The sequence below is a fragment of the Apiotrichum porosum genome, assembly GCF_003942205.1.
Source record: "Apiotrichum porosum strain DSM 27194 chromosome Unknown scaffold_11, whole genome shotgun sequence".
NCBI lineage: Eukaryota > Fungi > Basidiomycota > Tremellomycetes > Trichosporonales > Trichosporonaceae > Apiotrichum > Apiotrichum porosum.
Window position 1 is genome coordinate 651,356 of NW_021167118.1, and position 19,732 is coordinate 671,087.

The 19,732-nt window shown below is 60.0% G+C and overlaps 4 protein-coding genes across 4 annotated transcripts; 1 reads left to right on the forward strand and 3 right to left on the reverse strand.

Annotated features, from left to right (window-relative positions):
* Nucleotides 1–2,773: 2,773 nt before the first annotated feature.
* On the reverse strand, nucleotides 2,774–4,791 carry EHS24_001865 (uncharacterized protein; the record flags this gene model as incomplete). Its single annotated transcript, XM_028617626.1, has 2 exons — nucleotides 2,774–4,699; nucleotides 4,741–4,791. 2 exons carry the CDS (start codon nucleotides 4,789–4,791, stop codon nucleotides 2,774–2,776), a joined length of 1,977 nt encoding a protein of 658 aa, XP_028474089.1.
* A 5,709-nt stretch (nucleotides 4,792–10,500) lies between these two features.
* On the reverse strand, nucleotides 10,501–12,256 carry EHS24_001866 (uncharacterized protein; the record flags this gene model as incomplete). The annotated part of the gene is made up of 4 exons (XM_028617627.1): nucleotides 10,501–10,546; nucleotides 10,779–10,950; nucleotides 11,049–12,003; nucleotides 12,056–12,256. The coding sequence occupies 4 exons, from the start codon at nucleotides 12,254–12,256 to the stop codon at nucleotides 10,501–10,503; spliced, it is 1,374 nt and encodes a 457-aa protein (XP_028474090.1).
* Nucleotides 12,257–13,827: 1,571 nt separating this feature from the next.
* EHS24_001867 (uncharacterized protein) lies at nucleotides 13,828–17,456 on the forward strand (the record flags this gene model as incomplete). The annotated part of the gene is made up of 2 exons (XM_028617628.1): nucleotides 13,828–14,601; nucleotides 14,655–17,456. The coding sequence occupies 2 exons, from the start codon at nucleotides 13,828–13,830 to the stop codon at nucleotides 17,454–17,456; spliced, it is 3,576 nt and encodes a 1,191-aa protein (XP_028474091.1).
* Nucleotides 17,457–17,714: 258 nt separating this feature from the next.
* Nucleotides 17,715–19,623, reverse strand: EHS24_001868 (uncharacterized protein; the record flags this gene model as incomplete). Its single annotated transcript, XM_028617629.1, has 8 exons — nucleotides 17,715–17,765; nucleotides 17,805–17,985; nucleotides 18,025–18,569; nucleotides 18,610–18,769; nucleotides 18,809–18,937; nucleotides 18,976–19,128; nucleotides 19,166–19,205; nucleotides 19,245–19,623. 8 exons carry the CDS (start codon nucleotides 19,621–19,623, stop codon nucleotides 17,715–17,717), a joined length of 1,638 nt encoding a protein of 545 aa, XP_028474092.1.
* Nucleotides 19,624–19,732: the final 109 nt, after the last annotated feature.

The following is a 19,732-nucleotide window of genomic DNA, read 5'->3' on the forward strand; positions in this document are numbered from 1 at the left end:
AATGAGTGGCCCTCTACGCGCATAGGCTGTGTAAGCCAACACAAACCATGGGGCTTGTGATCCATTGAATTGCTTTGTGCCCCTCAAAGTGATACTCCGTGATCCGTGATGCACACACAGTCTTTTGAACCGATGGCCGACCGACGTCGGACATCGGGAATATGGAGCCATGTTTGTTACCCAGGAGATGCCAGGTACTGAGGGCCGCCTACGACTGTGTGGAGCTCACAAAGTCCGTCACATTTGGTGTCGGATTCAAAGGTGCATCAGAAGACGCCATCAGTCATTCGCTCGGTGTGCCACTCGGCAAGGCATTGGAGTGCACACGCAATCTTGTGGCTGGCTGGTGCAGGCCACTGTCTCGATGATCCGGTATCCAGAACCGCTGCCCAGAGGCCCAAGCGTGATGCCAGCCATGGCAGAACATGAGCTTGGCAGCACGTTCACGTCCCGTCCTCTGGGAGTGTAGGGCTACTTTCTGGACTGATGTTTATGTATCACCTGACGACGACGCCAAGGACGCCAATGATGCCGGACCCGTCCGTACGTCACGCGTAGAGGTGACCACGGGACCGTTTGGCAGACACACATGTATGGCTTCCTCGTACCATATGCACCGACAAGCTCGCGGCCATTCAGCGCCAGCGCGCCTCCGAAGCATGGGCCAGCCCACTCGTGTCTGTGCGCACGGGCCAAAAACCTGTCGTCGCCAAGCCTCACCCACCCGCGCACCCAGTCAGTTGGGCTCTTGACCCTGTGCCGCAGCCCAAAACCTCCGTCGTCCTTGGGAGCCGCCTGCGCACGGCGTGTCTCAGCCCGCCCCGCACCTTGGCGCCGCTAGACCCGGGAACATTGAACAAGAGTAGTGTTTTGGCTGTGTATGGAGATAAGCTGTGGGTGCTGGACGAGAAGGGAAGTACCAAAAGAAAAAAAAAGGTCGGAAAATGAGGCTAAATTCCTGTCGTTGGGGCGTGTGTGACCCGAGAGCGTGGCACCTCGGGATCCCGGTCCACCTTTCAGTGGCACACGTAACCACCGTTTTGCTCATGCTCATGCACATGTATTGTCGGGCAGTACAATCCTTATTGTCCCTCATGCCCGAGGCCGACGTACAGCGCCTCCGAGCCCACGTACAGAGCCAACACAGCCCTTGATGGCGCACGGCGGGGACCCCATGGGCACAGAGAGAGGGGGTGGGGGTGGGGGGGGGGGGGGGGCGTTGAGCGACCAGGCCATCACCTCGGCTGCCCACTTGCGCAGCAAGGCAGGCATGGAGTTCGGGGTTGGTAAACATCTCTGTGACAGTTAACGATAGGATAATCTGTGAGTTTCTCCTGGACGTTGGTTTCGAATCTCGGGCTTCGGACCAAGCCAGATTCGTCACCCATGCTTCGGACTTGACAACTAGCACGACACCACGCTGCTGCCCACGGCGCCGGTCCTGTGGTCCTGTGGTCCTGTGGCCTGTGGTCCTGGGGGGTGGCGTCCAGATGTGGCTTGGAATGTGCCTTTTGTGTCGTCTCTGTGACCTGTGTGTGGCATGTTGGCACCTGTCACCCGTTTTTTTGACTTACGGGCTCGGGGCCGCTGGCGCGCTGGCCAGTTGCCCGCACGCACCTCCTGCCCTCGCTTATGTAGTTGTTCAGCCTAGCTGCCGACTTGCCGGCCTGTGTCCCGGGTCGGCCAACGTCTGGCTGTGGCTGCAAGCACGCAGAGGCGTCGAGTGATGGCGGCGGAGTGTATTCGAAAATCGCTGAGCGCGCGCGAGAGAGACCCAACCCCCGCGGCCCAGTGTGGTCAGGTCCACAGGACACGGGGCTCCTAGCACTGACTGACAACTGCGAGCTGCGAGCCACCGCGGTACCTGCCTACTGGCCTACTGGCCAACTGGGCAGCCGTGTCCTACCTACCTAACTGGGATAGCGGGCGTGCTTAGTCTGCATCGAGCAAGAGTGCGGGGAAGAGAACACGTTGATGCCACCGCCAACGATATGGTACGCCAACAGCCTCGACAACCCAAAGGAAGGTGCTGTGCGCACGGGTCTCAGATTGGTTTCGAGGTGGCATGCGTATGCGTTGCAACGGAGCAAAGGAACCAGCCTTCAACAGACGCGGAGCATCTCTGTTGCGGCAGTTTGTGCGATACATGCGGCAGCCGCCAGAGTATCATGTGGGTCCAATGCGGACGTTGCAGATCTCGGCGGCGCCAACAACCCACGCGGCGAGTAAGACACGGACTTCAGATCCCACAGGTGATCACGAGCTCGGTACTGGATGCTACTGGCTGTGCGCTGCTGCTCCTGTGCTGTGCTCTGTGCTTTGCTGTGCTGCTTTTTTTAGGGGGGGGGGGGGGGGGGGAGGCTTCATTACAAACATCCAAATTGCCATGCTATACATGTACGGGACAAGTTTGGCCTTTTGGCCGGCCTAGAGGTGATATGAATGCGGATGGGCAATGTGATAGGATCATTGGCGACACGCCAGAGACTGTGGATCAATTTTGGGCGCCATCCCCTCGCACAGCGTGTGACGGTTCTTCTTCTGTTTTGGCGGCGGCCTGAGGGCTGCTGCTGATTCGATGGTGCTTCTTCGTTTCTTCTTGCTTCTTCTTCTTCTTGGCAATCCGGGGTAGAGGTGGGGGGTGTTTACAATGCAGTCGGGTCGGGGGAAAATGGGGTAGCGGTACAGACATTTCGTGGTGTAGGAAGACGGAAAAGTGTGTGTGGGAGAGGGGGGGTATGGGGTCGTGGCGGTTGGAACCGGGGTGTAGCCTCTATGGGCGCACAGCTGCACGGTGTGAGGATCGGCCGCGGTGGGCACTCCAGCTGCGGTCACGGCTTTCACCGCCACGCGCACGTCGGCGGCCACGGTCCTCGGCAGGCGTTGGGACACCGGGAGTTGTCTCCTCTTCGGCAGCACTACGTGAGCCGCCGCGCGAGCGAGCACGCCGACGGCCGCGACCACGAGCACTGTCTTGGCCAGACTCGCTCTGGTCAGCGTCGTAGGACTGCTGGCGAGTGTGGGGAAGAGGCTGCGGGGTCCTGGCCTTGGGCTGGTGGGCCTCGACAGACGGCGAGCGCGAAGCGCCGATACGTGTACGGCTTCGGCTGCGGGGGCCGAGGAACTCCATGACCTCGCGCTCACGGGCACGTTCCTCCGTGATTGCCTGGGCCTTGGAGCCCATGGCGATCACAATGTCCATGGGGACACTGCGGACGAGTTCCTGGGCGGGGTCGATGGGGAACTCGGTTGAGTCGACACGAGCAGCGGGCATGGGTGTAGCCTGCGTCACTGGCAGTGGGCTGCGAACCAAGTCGGGGGTGGCCAAGTCCGACTTGGCGAGCTCTGGAGTAGGGGTCGACGACGGCGAGGCGAGGGTGAATGGGGCGGTGAATGGGGCCAGCGAACGCAGGTAGCTTGAAAAGTTCCAAATTGCCGAAGCAGTAGTTTGAATGGGGCGCAGGGGCAGGGTCGACTTTGGCCTGTCCAAGGGGGAGGGGGTCGTGGTGGTGGTGGCTGGCGCGGCACGGGGGTAGAACGAGCCACGTCCGTGGGAGGAAACGACAGAGTAGTCGTCAGCGGTGGACTCGATGGTCTCACCCATGTCGGTGGTGGAAGGGTCGACGGCCTCGGAAAAGGAAATGGTGGACAGGGTCGGCGTGTCACCTTCCGCGAAGAAGGGAGCCATGTCCTCGGTCGTCCGGGTGCCAACCACAATCTCGACGCGGGAAACAGCTGCGGGGGCGGGGACAGTCTGGAGACCAAGAGCAGATGGTTGTTCCCGAGAGCCATACGCGTTGGCGCCGCTGGGACTGAATGAGACGTTGCGAAGGGCATTCACAACGCTGGTCATGGTCAGGGCACCGAATGCTCCGCTCTGGGGTGTGGTGCTAGTGTGTTCATCCATCGACTCGGTGCTGGGAGGCGGAAGGTTGTCAAGCGCGTCCGGTCGGCGGCCGCGGCGACCACGGGGCATGTTGTCGGAGCGCGAGTCAACACCACGGGCCCACGAGATAATGTCTTCCCTGCTGCGCGACGACGACGATCCCATGCGGGTCACAGGCGACGTCGCTGGGCGGGCCTCGAGTGACGGACGAGTGGAGTGAAGCTGCGACGACAACGACGTGGCTTGTGACATTGCAGCGTGGTCCATGGTGGTCATGGGGAGTGGGCGCCGGGGGAGGTGAGGTGAAGTGGCGGTCACATGGCTGCGCTTGGGAGCGGGCTCATCCTTTTCGCTATCAGAGGTCGAGTAAAAAGCCGAGTCGAGTGGGGTATTGGGTGTGTTGGCACCAGTCGACAAGGACAGCTTGGTGATCTCTGGGGAGAGGTAGCCGGGCCGCTTGAGCGAGCGCGGTGTCGACGAGTTGACGGCCTTTGCCTTGCGGGCGAAGGGGAGGGCCGGGCGCTCGCCATCAACCGATGCCTCGGACGCTGGAAACGAGAATGCGCGACGATCCCGGGGGTGGGACTCGGGAGTCGCTGGCTGCCTGAGTGCGGCATCGATGCGCATCTGGTAGCTCGTCGACTGGAGCGAACCACGGCGGTCGACGCGCTGCCCACCAGGAGTAGTGGACGGCAAAGGGACGAACTTTGGTGGTAGGGGCGAGGTGATAAGAGCAGCCTGTCGAGAGGGCGACGATGGCTGCACATCGCGCGTGCGGCACGCCTCCGAGCAGTAATGGCTACGCTGGTCACTCTGCGGTATGTTAGTAACAGTGACGCCGGGCAAGTACTCACTGTTCGCTTCGAGCACGTCAAGCACCATCCCAGGTCCATATCCATGTCCATCGTGGGATGAGTGAACGAGGGAGGATGGGGAGTTTGGGGCGAATGTTGCACAAAGCTTTCAAGGATGACGAGGAGTGACTGGCAAGAAGCGGCAAGCGCTGTCCGCGGTCCTTTATTCTTTTGACGCGGCGATCTGGATCTGCTGGGTGGGACGAGAGTAGTGGAGCAAGTGGTAATGGGCGGAAAGGGTGGACAAGAGGGAGGGAGTGAAACCGTGCGGGGACCAGCGTCGGGCAAAGAGAAGTAAGGGTTTTCGGGATACGTGCGTGAAACAATGGTTGTGATGGGCAACGAGGGGAGGAGGGGGAGTGAGGTCAGCGATCGAAATCGACGAGCTGCGTTTTTTTGGCAGTCTCTGTGTGTGGGATGTGTGTGGGTGGGAAGGATTGGGGGGGGGTGGGAGATGGATGGATGGGTGGGAGTGGGTGGGCATATGGCCCTTTGTCGATGGATAAGACAAGGGGTGGTGGATGGGCCTCCTCACTCGAGAGGCGTTGGTGGACGCGGGGGGTAGATGGGGGAGGTGGTGGGGGCTCCCTTTCCCTCCCTTGCATCCCTTGGCGACTGCATGGCACAGGCGTCCCAAGCGCAACACCTGTTCTCGCCGCCGCCCACATCGGGCGACGAGCGAGGAGTGAGGGTGGTGGCGTGGTATGTGCGGGGCGTCCGGGGTATAGCCCGTCGGGAATACAAAGATGTGGGGGCGGGGAGACACAGCAGGCAAAAGGACAAGGAAGGATGAGGTGCTCACCAACAGAGTGCCTCAAAACGCCTCTGGCTTGGACGATGGGCGCGCGCGGGTACGAGAGAGATTTACACGGACCGGGGGCCGGAGAAGACGCGGGCAATAAAGAAGCACGTCGCTGCTGCTGCTGCTGCTGCTGGCGTGGGAGACGAGGGACGAGACACGGAGACGATACCGTATCAACGCAGCACGACACGCCTGCGGGTGGCGGCGGTTGGCAGCAAGGGCGAGAGGTTGGGAGAGAGGGGGGTATCGAGAGATGCGATGGACAATGGTCAAGCAGCAAAAAAAAGAAAAAGAAAAAAGGAAACGGGCCCCTCGATGCAGAACGATGCCAGAAAAGCATGCGGTGCAAAGGCCGCGGGTTGTTGGGACAGTTAGTGAATTATTAGGCGGAATTGGGTGAGGTGTGTTCAGGGGCGGCGGCGGCGGCGGCGGGGGTGCAAAAGGGGAATGTGTGCGATGACGGTCACCGCCGGGGGGCAGGCGGGCGGAGGGCACACCACGGGTGCAAATAAGGAGAGAGCGCGCGTCCACAAGGAGACGTTTTTTGGTGTGACGTAGATGGCCGTTGGCGAAGCGAGCAGACGTGCAAGGGCAGGCAAGTGGCCAAGTGGTAGTGTGGGACGGTGTAGATGAGGGTGTGTGTGTATGTGTGTGTGTGTGGAAGAGAGGAAGAGGGTGCAAAGAGGGAACGGAGGGGGGGGGCACAGTCAGCACGAGTTGTAATGAAAGAGTGGTTGAATGGCACACTGTGGGCGCAGGAGACTCACACAAACAGGTGGCGTGACCGGGGTTGTACTCGGTTCAATGCACGAGGAACACGATCGTATACGATGCACAGACCAACGTCGAGGTCAAATGAGATGCAGTCGCAGGGATGGGATGGGTGGGCAGGTGTGTAGGACGCGGCGGCGACAGCAGCGGGGGGATAGGGAAGAAGTGGACGCAGTCCTTGATTCCTTTAGGCGGTCCGACTACCGGGTTCCTTGGCGAGTTTGCTACACTCGGTTGAAAAAGACGGGGCGACAGAATACAGCTTCACACAACCAGTCGCGACGGGGCTGGGGACTGGGCTGGGCGCGTAATGCTACCAGGTATGCGTGTGTGGCTGGGGAGGGGGCGGTGAGGGCTAGAGCGGGGTAGCAGTGGTTGAGACCCGGGGGGGGGGGGGGGGGGGGAGGCGATGACAATGAATGGACAGCCAAAGTGTTGTTTGGGGGAGGCGATGTGCGCGGTGTGGAGAAATGTGTGTGGGGTTGGAGGAGGATGTGGGCAATGGACAAATGCGAGAATGGCGACTAGCTACTGGGCTATCATGTTGGGCGAGTGCGATGAGATGAGGTGAAAGGAAGATGTGTATGGGTGGGGAGGGCTGGATGGACAACGTCGAGAACGATAAACGGCTAGGCTGTGGGGGGCGGGGGTTGCGGGTTGGATGAGGGATACAGGAGAGGCGACGGTCCATTAGGCTGTTTTCTCGTGCTCTTTCTTACAATCCCTCTCCCGACGGAGAGTCAGGCTCTGCTGGCAGCAGCACTACGCGCAGCGCACACGGTCCACGGCTGCCTCGGCGTGTCGGCTGTCTGACATGCATCACGCGCATTGTACGAGGCCGAGGGTCGAGTCTACGACGCCTGTGACAGGAGCCAAGCCCGTCCGTCGTCCGTCGTCCTACCCTCCTCTCCCCCGCGCGACCCACCCAACAGGTGGCAAAAACAAGGAGCGCGGGGCAGACGGCGTAACGTTCAGCCCAGTTCTTCTTCTTGTTGCCCCCACACATCTCAATCGTTTGATCTCTGTGCGATCTCTGGCCCCGCACACCCCCACCACCTCACACATGCCTCCGCGGCTCAAATCAAAGCCAAGAGACGCCCGTATGGCGCCATCATGGCCCAAACGGCGTCCCGCCGTACTCCGCGGCCTATGCCATTCATGACGACAGCCCCCGCTCCCCCGCTCTCCCTGCCCCCTGCCCCCTCCTCTTTGCCCCAGCGATATCCGCAGCAACAACGCATGCCTCGCTGTCAGGGCGGCCACTCTCTCTCTCGGGCGGAAACACGCAGCAACGCACAGTACCGAGAGAGAGCAAGCACGTCTTTTCCAGGATACGGAGAGAAACGTTCAGGCTGGTCATATGTGCGTGTCAGCTGACCTCAGCCTTCCCAACCCCCGCGGAGCGCAGCGCAGGCCCCCAACCCCCGCACCCTCTTCCCCTTCGAGCGCTCCTTTTCCGCCCATTCGGTGTGTGCTTGTTTCTTCTGTCTTGCGGTGACTTTTTGGCGCCCCCTGCCGTGATCACAGTAAGCCAATATGGTAAGCAATCCCAGGGAAGTTAAAGGGACGCGTCTGCATTTGCATCGCTGGAGACTCTCCAACCTGTTCCGTGTCCTAAAAAGAAAAGAGAAAAAACGTGTCCTGGCTATAGAAGGAAACCTACCCCAGATTCTGTTAGTGTTAGACTCTGAGAAATGAAAAGTGGGCAGGTTGCATGCAGGTGGGCAGCCCATCTGCACTCGAGGCAGCGTTTGCGCTACTGTACGCTGTCTTGCCGTCCCCGTCGGCTCCTGGAGTTTGGCCCATTCACCCCCTCCCGTTCCGACGCTACGCTCTGTCACATTGTGCATTTCGTGCAGTGACCGACTCCGATCGTCATTGCGTTGCCGAGTCTTTCCCCCCTCTCAACGCATTTTGCATATCCGCTTGGGTCCTGTAATCCGGCTGCGGAAAGTGGTCATCGGCGAGACGCGTCGTCCTCGATACCCCACCCCCACTCGTCCGCGTTCCGCTTTCTTTCGCTCATGTCCGTGTCCGTGGTGAGTCACGGTGACGCTTGGTGCAGGTCTAGCACGCCCCCACCAGTTTAGTTTACATTGTAGGAGGTCGTCGAGTAAATTTGCCTCAAAAGACTCTCGCAGCGAGCCACACCGCTCGGCAGTAGTCAAGTCACATTTAAACACTCACTTCTTACTTACGATTGTGGCGGCTTCAATTAGCGGCGGAAATTCGGCACATGGTTGCCTAGTCAAATGACCGAGACGACTGTGCTAATGTCGTGACAACCCCATAATAAAGTCCGCGTTTGCACCCCACGACGGAATTCCCAGCGGACGCAGATGGCACAACTTCAGCTGAAAGCCACGTTGCAAGGGGATCCTGTTGCATTCCGGATCTCTTGATCTAGTGGATCGGTTGCCACATGTCGTTGTCGTTTCGTCGAACAGATCCCATTGCAAAGGGCCTCTCCCACACTCGCAAACCCCTCAATCTTGTTGCACGCGATCACTTGACGACTCCGAACGCTATGACTCCAAACGCAATGAACCCCCCTCCCAGCCACACCTGTCCATCGCTCCGCCAGCGATGAGGCTGATACCATTGAGTGGCCGGCTGTGGGTCGGTTGGAACGGAACTGAACTCTGGCCGTGCCACATGGGGCCTGCGCAGCAAGCGAGATCTAGTTCCTCGCGTCGCATCTCCGCCGACATCTGGATGGACACTTCTGACTCAAATTCGGAAGCGCTTTTGCCATTGTTCGTTTGGCAATACGTGATCGCCTGATCGCCCGGGCAACTGTAACTACGACAACGACAGCGCCAGGCGTCTCTTAACCCCCCTCTCCAACCCCCCTTTCAATTGCTGGAACAGACGTTTTGGTGGTTCCAATAAAATGGCCTGGTGACCCAGCCGCGGCTGGAATGGATGGCCTTTGCCTTCCTCCACACCCTCACACCCTTTCTCTCTCTCTCTTGTCAGCTTCATCTCACGATCTCCAAGTACTGCAGGGTACCCTCGATCCATGGAACCGGTGGGCTTCGAACAAGATCCGTTGTCTCGCAATAACAAAGGCAAAGCGGCCGGGACCACCCTGTGAAGGGGTAGGCGTGCTAAGCCTTTTTGATCTTTTGAGGTGTGCAGAAACGTGTCTTTCCCGTGGCCCGTGGCTACATGGCCGTCCGAAGGGATTTCGTTATTTCGTATGTGCAGCCACACTTTGTGAACGACGACGCCGCCCCCGTTCGCAGTGCAGTCGACGCACCTGTGTATGGCGAGCTAAGTGGTGCACCACGCGATGCCACTCTCACCCATTTATTGTCCCTGTTGCATACGCGGTCTTTTGGAACCAAAATAGTACTCCGTGCAGGCTCCGTAGACTACTGCTGGCGGCAAGCATTTCGGGGCTCAGTCTGGTACCGAAAGCGTGCGGCCTGCATTCCTCAACGACAAGGGCGCTGACGGCTAGCGTGTCTAGCCGGTTCTTGCTCTTTTGAACCCCCGCAACACAAATCGTACATCGAGATGAGGTAAGGTCGGACCTTGCGAAGTGCCTTCCGCACCCAGTCACTGTTGGATCACATCATCACCGTTACGCCCCCCCACCACCCCCGCGGGGGCTTTCAACTGACTTTCAGCCGCGGTTGGCACAACTCCTTGGCCCGGCTCGACTCAATTCAAGCTGTCCATTGCTTCGGTATTCAGCTCGGGATTCAGCACACGGCCCGCCGTGGTGGTCATGGTTGAGGAGGGGGGACGGGGGGATTGGCCTTCGGCTTTGTCCGAACATCCTGCCCACTTCAGAAGCGGCATCACTTTGGTGCTTTGGTTTGCCCACATTGCATTGCATGGGTGCATATCGCTCGGCCGGTACCTTCTGTCTTACACTCCTGACCTTTACATGTCTGGACTTTGTTTTTTACTTTTTCCTTCCGTTCTCAGCAGGTGGGTGGCTCATGAGGGGCCACGACGAGGAAAAAAAGACCCCGCGGGGACTGGTGGTCGCGGAGCTCTCTCTCACCTCGTCCCACGAACTCCTCCCGCGCTTGCCAAGACGATCTTTGGTTTGACTTTTTCGTTTTCCGCGCAGGACACGTTGCTTCTCAACTGCCGTTGTCTTTGGGTTTTGTCTCCGAGCCGCAGTACCCAGAGTTTTTACTTTTTGTTTTGTGTAAACTACTTTGGTCTTCTCAGAACTGGTAGTCGAGCTCCTCGTCAGCCCAGGCCGGGAGCCAGCTGTGTTCCTGTAAGCAAGACGTTGACGAAAACAGCAAGGGGTGGGAGAGTGGTTGGGCTTGGAGCGCTTGGAAGGGTACCTGATCGCCCGTCCGTCCACCCCCACACCCCTGTCCCTTTTCCCATTCCCAGAGGCCACAGGAAGCAAATTGGTTGGTTCCTGCCCCTCAGTACACTCTATTGTGCGGACGGGCAATGGTGGGATATATGATCCGCCGCTGCCGGTACATACCTCTGCCAATCGGCCCAGGGGTCCTCAGAGTCCATGAGCTTGTCGCCGCCGTCGCCGTGGTGGTGAGGCGGACAGAGGACCCGGTCGATAATGTGCCACGCGCCGTTGCGAGCGTTGATGTCAAGGCCCTTGACGCTGACGCCATTGACCGTCATCGACGTGTGGTAGCCGTCTACTTGGTGTCAGCAACGTATCCCTTGTTCACACACGGTAACGTGACCAACGACGCTCATCCCGGTGGAGGTGTGGGGGGTTCATGAGCATACTGACCAGGAATTGGGTGGATCTTCTTCTTGTCAACAACAACACTGAGCGGAGCCTTGGGTCCGAGACCGGAATGAACCTCAAACTCGTGGTGGAACTCGTCATCGGCAAACGCGTCGAGGTGGTCCTCGACCCATTCCTTCTTCTTGTCGTGGTCCTTGTGGTGCACGAGCTCGGACAGGACGAGCGTGTGCGGCACATAGTGGTACGCCAGAACCTTCCTGAGCGCACGGTAGCCGAAGCGAGTGAACAGGAAGAAGTGCAGGTCGCGGGGCAGCCGCTCCCAGGCCTCGTTGCTCGGAGTGTAAAAGGTAGCGATGGGAGCACCGTGGAAGCCAGACTTGCCAGACTCGTTGCTGTGGTGCCACGAATAGTCAATGAACCGGTTGCCGTGGACACGCTGCACAGCCGAAGCTGTCGTCGACGCCCAGCGAGTGGTGAAGAAGACTTCGTCAAAGATGGATGCGGGTGGGAGGAGCGGGTGGTTGATGGCATGCAGGTGACCGTTCTTGGCCTCGGACGAAGCCACGATGCGAGCGTACCAGTTGATCAAGATGCCCGGTGGGAGCAAGGTACCCTCAACGCGCAAACGCTGCGGGAGGCCGTCGATGGCGCTGTGGATTTTGAGGGCTGTCTCGTACGTCTTGTTGTGGACAAGCTCGCCGCCAGAGAAGCTGAATGGGAGGATGTGGTACTCCAACACGGCGCGCACAATCATCTTGAAGATCTTGCGACGACGCTTCTTCTCGTCATCGTCATCGTCTCCCTTGTCGTCGAGCAGCCACGGCTCGCTCGTCTCCAGCACGTCGGACAAGGTCGCGAGTGTGTGTTCATCGTCTTGGAGGTGGCGGCCACCACGGTGCGGGGGGTGCAGAGCTTCGTTGGTCGGCGCAAAGAACGTGATCTCATAAAGATTGTTGTCTTGCGTCTTGTCCAAGTCCTTGAGGATGCTTCCCTCGAACTGTTCGACGTCAGTAGGCGACGGATGCCGTTACATTCATTCTTCAGCTCACCTTGAGAAGCTTGACGAGGCGCGTGTAGTGCTCGTCGGCCTGGAGCTGCTCCCAGATTGTCTGCTCCGAGCGGTCGTCGACATCACTCGAGAGTGACTGGGCAGAGTTGAACGCCCATTCGGTCAAGGCCCCAAGGCTGAGCAGCGGGCGTGCGACCGAGACAGAGGCGAGCAGAGGCAGTACTAGGATGTCGAGTCTCATGACGGGTCAGTGTGTCTTGTCGACTGTGAGGGCGAGCTGCACAGCACACGTCGATGTCTTTAAACAGATGGTCGCGTCGACCCAAGCCGTATCGCTGGCGCGGCCTGCACATGGCCTCCGGTCATGAGACGTTGAGACTGACCCGTCGGTGCCCGTCGGCTCGGAAGGCAGCCATGGACCGGCGGACTGACGCTTCGGAAGGCAGCAATGAATCACTGGGAGCATGACGTCGACCGTCTACATCGCTACCCAAGTCGGTAACAAAGTACCCACACTGTCGTCATTCCTCAGGCGGTTGGGTCCGGCTTAAGACCACTTGTAGTTCTTTGTCTGGTGTTTCGCCCCCAAAAGTCGTCTCGAGGCTGTGAACGCTGGAAAGATGGCGACATGTGCGTGAGATACGTCGACCAACCCTCGTCGTATACAGGAAAGGCTGCGAAATGTGAACAGAGGACGCCCCAGTTTCTCGGCGATCCCGGTTCAGATGTCAGTGACGTCACAGGGTCTAATGTGATTTGAACGCGGGATCAAATACAATTAGCATGCACGGTTGACTATTAGTAACCTTGTCCGGCTGTCGACAATGTCCAGAGGCGGCTCATCTTTGTTTGTTGACAAAAGGGCGCGTCACTCGAGTCTGTTTCTAGGTTGTTTCTGCCATCCCATTCACAGCCTCCCCCCACCTCCCTCACAACAACAAGGAGAAATTGTGGCCCCGTGTACCGCAAGGACAGGCATCTCCCTCCGTTCTTTGGACGTCACTATCGCACGCTTGCCTTTTGGTAGTCTTGTGCTTTCTCACCTCCAACGACCAAGAGTTGGCTTTGAGCCATCACTCAGAATGTCCGTCGGTGAACTTGGCAGGACTGCTGCTGCGGGGGCCTTACTGCTTTCCATGTGCACTCATCTGGCAGGGTTCAGTAGTGTATACCATCTGCGTCCTGGGCGTAGATAACTTCGCTCCTCCTTACTACGACGGCACAGCCTATGGTACGATGACCTGCTCAAGATCTCCCGCGCAGTGTGCCGAGATTACTGCTGCGAGCCAGTGCAGTGTGCACCATGTGCACGTTGGTGGGTAAAAGACATCCAGATGCTGAAGCGGCCCTATAGGATCGTACGTCCGCCAGCGAAATCCATTGCGCGGCAGGTGGACGGCGGATCTCCTCACTCCTCCTGCAAGCTAACTCATCCTCCTCCACCCCTCCCTTCCACCTGTCTGTCGTGTTTGTGGTACTGGATTACGGTGCACACTTGCTTCCCACTCACCCCTCTCCGGGCCTCCAATAACCCTCTGACGTCGCCCGGCGATGTATCCCGCGCTGGCCAACGCATTGCCTATAACCACTGACTTGGTCGCTGTTGTGGTATTCTTGTCCCGGCACGACGCCGACGATCACCCCACCATCGAGTTCGACATTTACCCCTAGAGAGTTTTTGCAACCCTTTGTCGTGCCCGCCATCGATAAGCGAGGTTCTCGCCCCTCCGTCTCAGCATCTTGACTGCTTGTGCGAGCTGCACCCTTCAAGTTCCCACGGCCCGCGGCCGACCAGCAACAGCTCATACACCCATGGCTGCTGTGGCTACACCCCGTCCACTGTCTCCCATCACCGAGAGCAACGTGACGACCCCAGACAGTTCCACTTTTTTCGATCACAGCGACGACGACATGCCCTTGCTCTTCCACAATGGTCGCGCGTCACGCAAAACTAGCTCGTCGCCAGACTCCGAGGACCGCCTCCCAAACATGCCGCACACGTCCAGCAGCCGCCAACGGCAGCGTGAAAGCGACCGTGACATGATTGACGATCGAGAGGCCGCCTCGACGCCGCGTCCAGGCTCCCGCCAAGGTTCGGCGACGCCCGTGCGCATGACTCGCTTCGCGCGTCCACACTCTGCCTCTTCAGGCAGGCTTGTATCGGCGGCCGATCAAGCTGGGGACCGTGGTACCAAGACACCTACTCCGACACCGACTGCGCGACCTCCATCTCCCCTTCTGCACCGCTCGCTCTCACCAGGTCTGCAGACTACGAAGGTCAAGCAGGCGTCCAAGACCGCCAAGTCAACAAGCGCTGTGGCTACCACCCCGCCCAACTTGTCCATTCCCAGTAGCCCTCCTCCACACTCAATGCTTTACCGCTCGGCCTCCCCACGTCGTTCCTCTCCAATTGCTTCAACTCCGTCACCCCGTCCGCAGCCGGCGGCCTCCACTCGCCCCAACCCTGGCCGTTCAGCCATTCCCGTGCGCACAGGCCACCCTCTGCCTTCGGCCCTGCCCGTCTCGCTCCTCGGTCGCCCTCGCGCGGCGTCGCCAGTTGTCAATGCTCTCAGTGTTGTGGTCAATGTGAGCCGCCTCCCAAGCACCTCAGTGTAAAGCTGGTTGCTAACTTTTGGCAGGAGGAAACGACCGAAGGATCGGCGTCGGCCGAGACGATAAAGAGGAGCGCCACACCCCCAGCTGCTGCGATCAGCTCCGCTCCCAGCCCCCACGTCGACGCAGTGCGACCGCGCTCCGCATCTGCCTTTGCATCGCGTCCCCCTCGTGTTGACCTGGAGGTCGTCAATGCCCAACGCTCTGCAACTCCAAACTCTTTGCCAAAGAAGCCGCGGCCGGTCAGCGCACAGCACTTTACGCCGCCCCTCCCGCGCCCCGGCCCCATGGCGGGCACTCCTTCGGCCCGACCTCTGTCGTTCCAAGGCAGCATGCCCCTCACGCGTGGCAAGTCGTTGCTGGAGGGGCACTCGCGCAAGGCGGAGCAAGGGGGCGCGTCGCTGATGGCCACCTTGCGACGCGGCGAGAGCAGCATCGATGTCTCGTCGCGTGCGGCTGGGATTGTCACCAGCATGGACAGGCAGGACCGGCCAGACCGCCACGATCGTGCGCGCCGGACCTCTTCCATGTCGTCGCACTCGCCTGGTCCTCCTGGCTCCTTTACGCCCGTTGACGACGAAGCAACGCGGTCTGCCTCCGACCTGCCAAAGCGCCGGAGGTCGCTGCGCTTCTCGTCGCTTATCTCACGGCTGGGTTCAGACGCCGCACGTAGACTCACAAAGTCGCCGACTCCTTCCCCGCTGTCGGTTGTGACGACTCTGCCGGAAATGGAGGGCGACATCGGCCCCTCGGCTCTACGCTCCGCAGTCCGCCTTTCTGGGGCATTTGGCATCCCAGATGATGGGTCGGACACGTCCAGTGTTAGACACTACCCGTATCATCACCACCGCCACAGGCGCACAAGCGATGGGAGTATCGTCGAAGGGGCACTGGCGCGCGTCCTATACCCAGCCAACTCTGATCAGAGCGGCCGCACCGTCATCTTGTCCGATGACGGCGAGAAGGAGCTCGATGTCACGCCTATCAAGAAACACATGTCGACTGGCACGTTTGGACAAGTCCTCCTCGCCGAGACGACCTTGGAGCCTGTCGAGATGGACGAGTGTGGGACGCCCGAGCTTTCCCGTTCCAGCTCTGAACACACAACGCACGAGACTCACCAGACTGTCCCTTCGACCTCGCCTTGCTCCACCTTTGTTTACCCACCGCCACCTGGGAGCAGCCCCGAGATACTCCTTCTCTTGGCTTCCCACATGCTCACCACGCACGCGGCAACCCTTCTTCGTCATGCCGAGACCATGGGCGAGGCAACCAACACAATGCGGGCCATGGCAAACGAGAGTCTCGATTGGGGCACCCGCCTCATGGAAGCTGCCAATGCCAACACCACCTTGCCAGAACCCGCGGCTGCACTTGGCCTTGTGAATCTCCAGCAGGCCCACACACTCCCTCCTTTCTCCCGCATCGGCTTTCCCCCTTCCCTCGGCACGACCGCTTTCCCCACCAGCCTCACTGCCACAGCCCAGGCGGCTTTGGATGCCCACACTACCGCTACGCAGGGGTCCCGCAGGCGCGCGTCCTGGGTACCCGACTACCCCGCGCCTCCCCCGCCCACCCAGTCGGTCGACATTGCACTTGCTGCTGCGCCCCCCACAGCCACTCTCACTGCCACGGCCACTGCCTCGCCCACTCTTTCCGCTCCAGCCACAACCGCCCTCATTGCTCAGGCCGATAGGCTCGGTCGTGAGGGATGGGCCGACCTGCGCGCAGCCGAGGACGTGTGGAACCGCGCCATGGAAGATCTGCGCGGTTCCATGCCGGGCGTTGAGGTTGGTCCCACATCAGATGTCATCCCGGCATTGGATCTTGGGCAGCCGGCCTGCCCCTCAAGCTCCAGCGCGGACGAGGCTCCACCCCAGCCCTGCTACGATGACCAGCAGGAGCAAGGTGGCAGCAGCGCCTATGACTCGGCAACTTCTCTTCCCCCGGCTGTTGAACCCAGCCCAGCGCAGGAGCAGGCGTTCTCGAAGCTGTCCTCTTTTCAGCTTGATACCCCAACCCTGCCACCACCTGCCGAGATCGAGCCGCCGTCGCCGCTCTCTCGCCCGGTCTCGTCCACCACCCAGCCCACTCCCTCAACGTCCGGCCCCGCCTCGCTTCCGTCTCCCCCACGCTCGTTTGCGACCCCAAGCCTTTCCTCCCCACTTTCCCAGATTCCCACCTCCCCTTCGTCCGCACTCTCAGTCCCATCCACGCTGTCTCCTCCCTCGTCACGTCATCCGTCACTCGTGTCCATGATCGCAGCTGGCCTCGAGCTCATGGCCTCGGTGTCGCTCGACGATGACGACTGGTACAGCAACCCGATCGGCCCCCACCCACAATCCCACATGCACAAGGTGGACGTCGCCAACGCCGAAAACACCGAAGATGAGCACGAGCACAGCGCCGAGTCGGGTGAGAACGAGATGCATGTCCACCTCGCCGATGCGGCAAGCACCACCATTGTTATTCCGGCAGCGCCAGTGCAGACTGCCGTGAAGACCCCCGCGCCAACCTCGTCGCCCTCCATCTCTCCCTCGCCGACTAAACTGGACAACACCCCAGCCCCCAGCCCCGCCACGACTCCGCCGCCGGCGCCGGCGCCGGTGGCCATTACACCTGCTACAGTTCCAACCAAGCTCCTCGAGCCCGCCGCCACTTCCGGGTCTCCCGATGACAAGAACTACTCGTTCACCGACATGGTCGAGGTCGTCCGCCGTCCGAGCAACTCGCGGCGCAAGCTGTCCCTCCGGAACGTATCCGACGGCAAGGACGGAAAGGACGGCAAGAAGCGGTGGTTTGGCCTCCGCTGGACAACCCAGCGTTAGGACAAGTAACGAGGCTGCAAACAAAGGACAAAATGGAAGTTGGACTTGGCTTTGTGGAACGAGATCCATTAATAAGAACACCAGTTGTTTATCTATATTTTTGCGGAATTTTAATACGCTAGAAAGTAAACGCTGGATACGACTTGACGTTGTATCATCACCATCGTACATATGCACACTGTTTCGTATAGTTACATTCCTATCCTGGTATTGTGAAGCGGCGGCTCGTATGGGAAAGCGGAGAGCTGTGAGTAGAGATTACGCAATGAGAGAGAGGCCGAGAATGCGCTCCATCTTGCCGAGCCCGACCTGATGTTGTCAGCTGCTGTTGGCTGGTGGGAAGCTCACCTCGAGGTTGTCACGCGCAACGCTGAACGTGATACGGTACCACCCAGCGGTGGGGTTGTGGTAAGCACACCCGGGAGCCACGTAGACGCCGCCGTCAAGGAGTTGCTGGAAGACACGCTTCTCCTCGGCTTGCTGCCGGAACCCGAGGTGACCACCAAGGTCCACCCAGACAAAGTTGCCGCTGGTAGGTCAGCAGCGGTATGACGCTAATGGTACCTACGCATTGGAGTTGGCGACCTGGACGCCGCGCGCCTCGAACCAGTCGCGTACAAACTGAGCAGCCTCGGTGAGACGCTCTCGATTGAGCGCAACAAACTCGGTGAGCTTCTCGGTGTCCGCCAGGAGGGTCGACCAGATGACGTCGGCCGGAGAGGAGATCTTCATGAGCATGCTAGTGTTGGCCATGGCACGGAGGAGCAGGGGGTTGGCCTGAGAGATGAGGCTGCCGACACGGAGGCCATTGGCGCAAAAGCTGAGCGTTAGCAACGTGCCCATACGACCAAATACAACGCACTCCTTGCTCATACCGTACACGACGTGCACGCGCGCGCGGTCAAAGGGAATACCCAGCTCGCGCTCAACATCCAGCGACAGCATGCTGGTGAAGGGAACAGCGTCGGGGAAGGACGGGTTGTCGTACACGCTCAAGGCGTAGATCTCGTCACTGACGAGGTGGAGGTCCCGCTCCTCGCAGAACTTGGCGTAGGACAGGAGCGTCTCGCGAGGGTAAGGACGGCCCAGCGGGTTGTGGGGGTTGCACACGATCTGTCGTCAGTTGGACGCCCCACATGGTCGATCAACTAACCACTGCGCGAACGGTTACACCTTCCTTGGCTAGCTCGTCCATCTTGGCACCAAACGCCTTGAGCGTCTCTGGGGCAAAGGCACCATCTCCCTCGGGGACCTCGACTGGAACGAGACGCACGCGGGCGCGGCCGATCAGGTCACGGTCAAAGCCCGTGTAGCTGGTGGGTTAGTGTATGCGCAAGCCCAGAGGCACCCACTAAGGTCCAGCGAGCAGGACTGCCTCGCCTTCGTCCATGAGTGTGTGGAAGAGCTGGTCGAGAACTGCAGAGCAGCCAACGCCGGTGATGAGCTGCTCAGGCTGGACAGCCTCGGCGGGACTGAACCAGCTATCATGTCAGCTGTGGATAGTCGCTGCAAAGCTTACTCGTTGAGAAAGTCGGCGAGAACACGGTTGATCCTGCGGCTTCCCCACAGCGAGTCGCCATAGCCCAGATCGGACGAGAGGAAGTTGTTGGCGAAGGCTTGGGTGAAGTACTCGAGGCATTCTTTCTCGAGGAGGAAGTTCTCGGCGACACCCCTGGCAAGTCAGTTTATGTACCCGGCCACAAACTTACAGAGACACAATGCCGCGCGGGTTGGTCTTGCAGTTGTACTCTGTCAGGTTAGCCGGAACTGTCGACACAAGACACTCACGGTCCTTGAAGAGACAGCTGAAGCGCTCAATGAGCGGTCCGGCGTCGGGACCGCCGGTGGCGCGGTCACTGAGCTTTGGTCCAAGGTAGATGCGGCGCTGTTCCTCACGCGTCCCGAGCGCCGAGGTAGGTCGCGGGTCGGGGGCAGGTGGGAAGCGCGTCACCCGCGGCCCACGACCAGGCGTGCCAGGAGTGCGGGGTGTGGTGGGCGAAGGGGGCAGTGAGGACAGCGAGAGGTGAGTGAGACACGAGATGAGAGAGTTACATCCGATCGGCTCGGACGCAGGAAGGAGGGAGAGACCAGCTGCGTTCTGGAGCGAGTACCGCTTGGGCGGCGACTGCTCGCGCACAGTGGTGGTGGTCGAGGACGAGGCGGTCATGGTGCTGGTGAGAGTGTGATAAGTCGAGGGATGCCAACGTGTCCGTCCACCTTTCTATCTCTCGCGTCGACGAGTCCTCGTGACAGCGCGCACCGTCGACGGGGTCGAT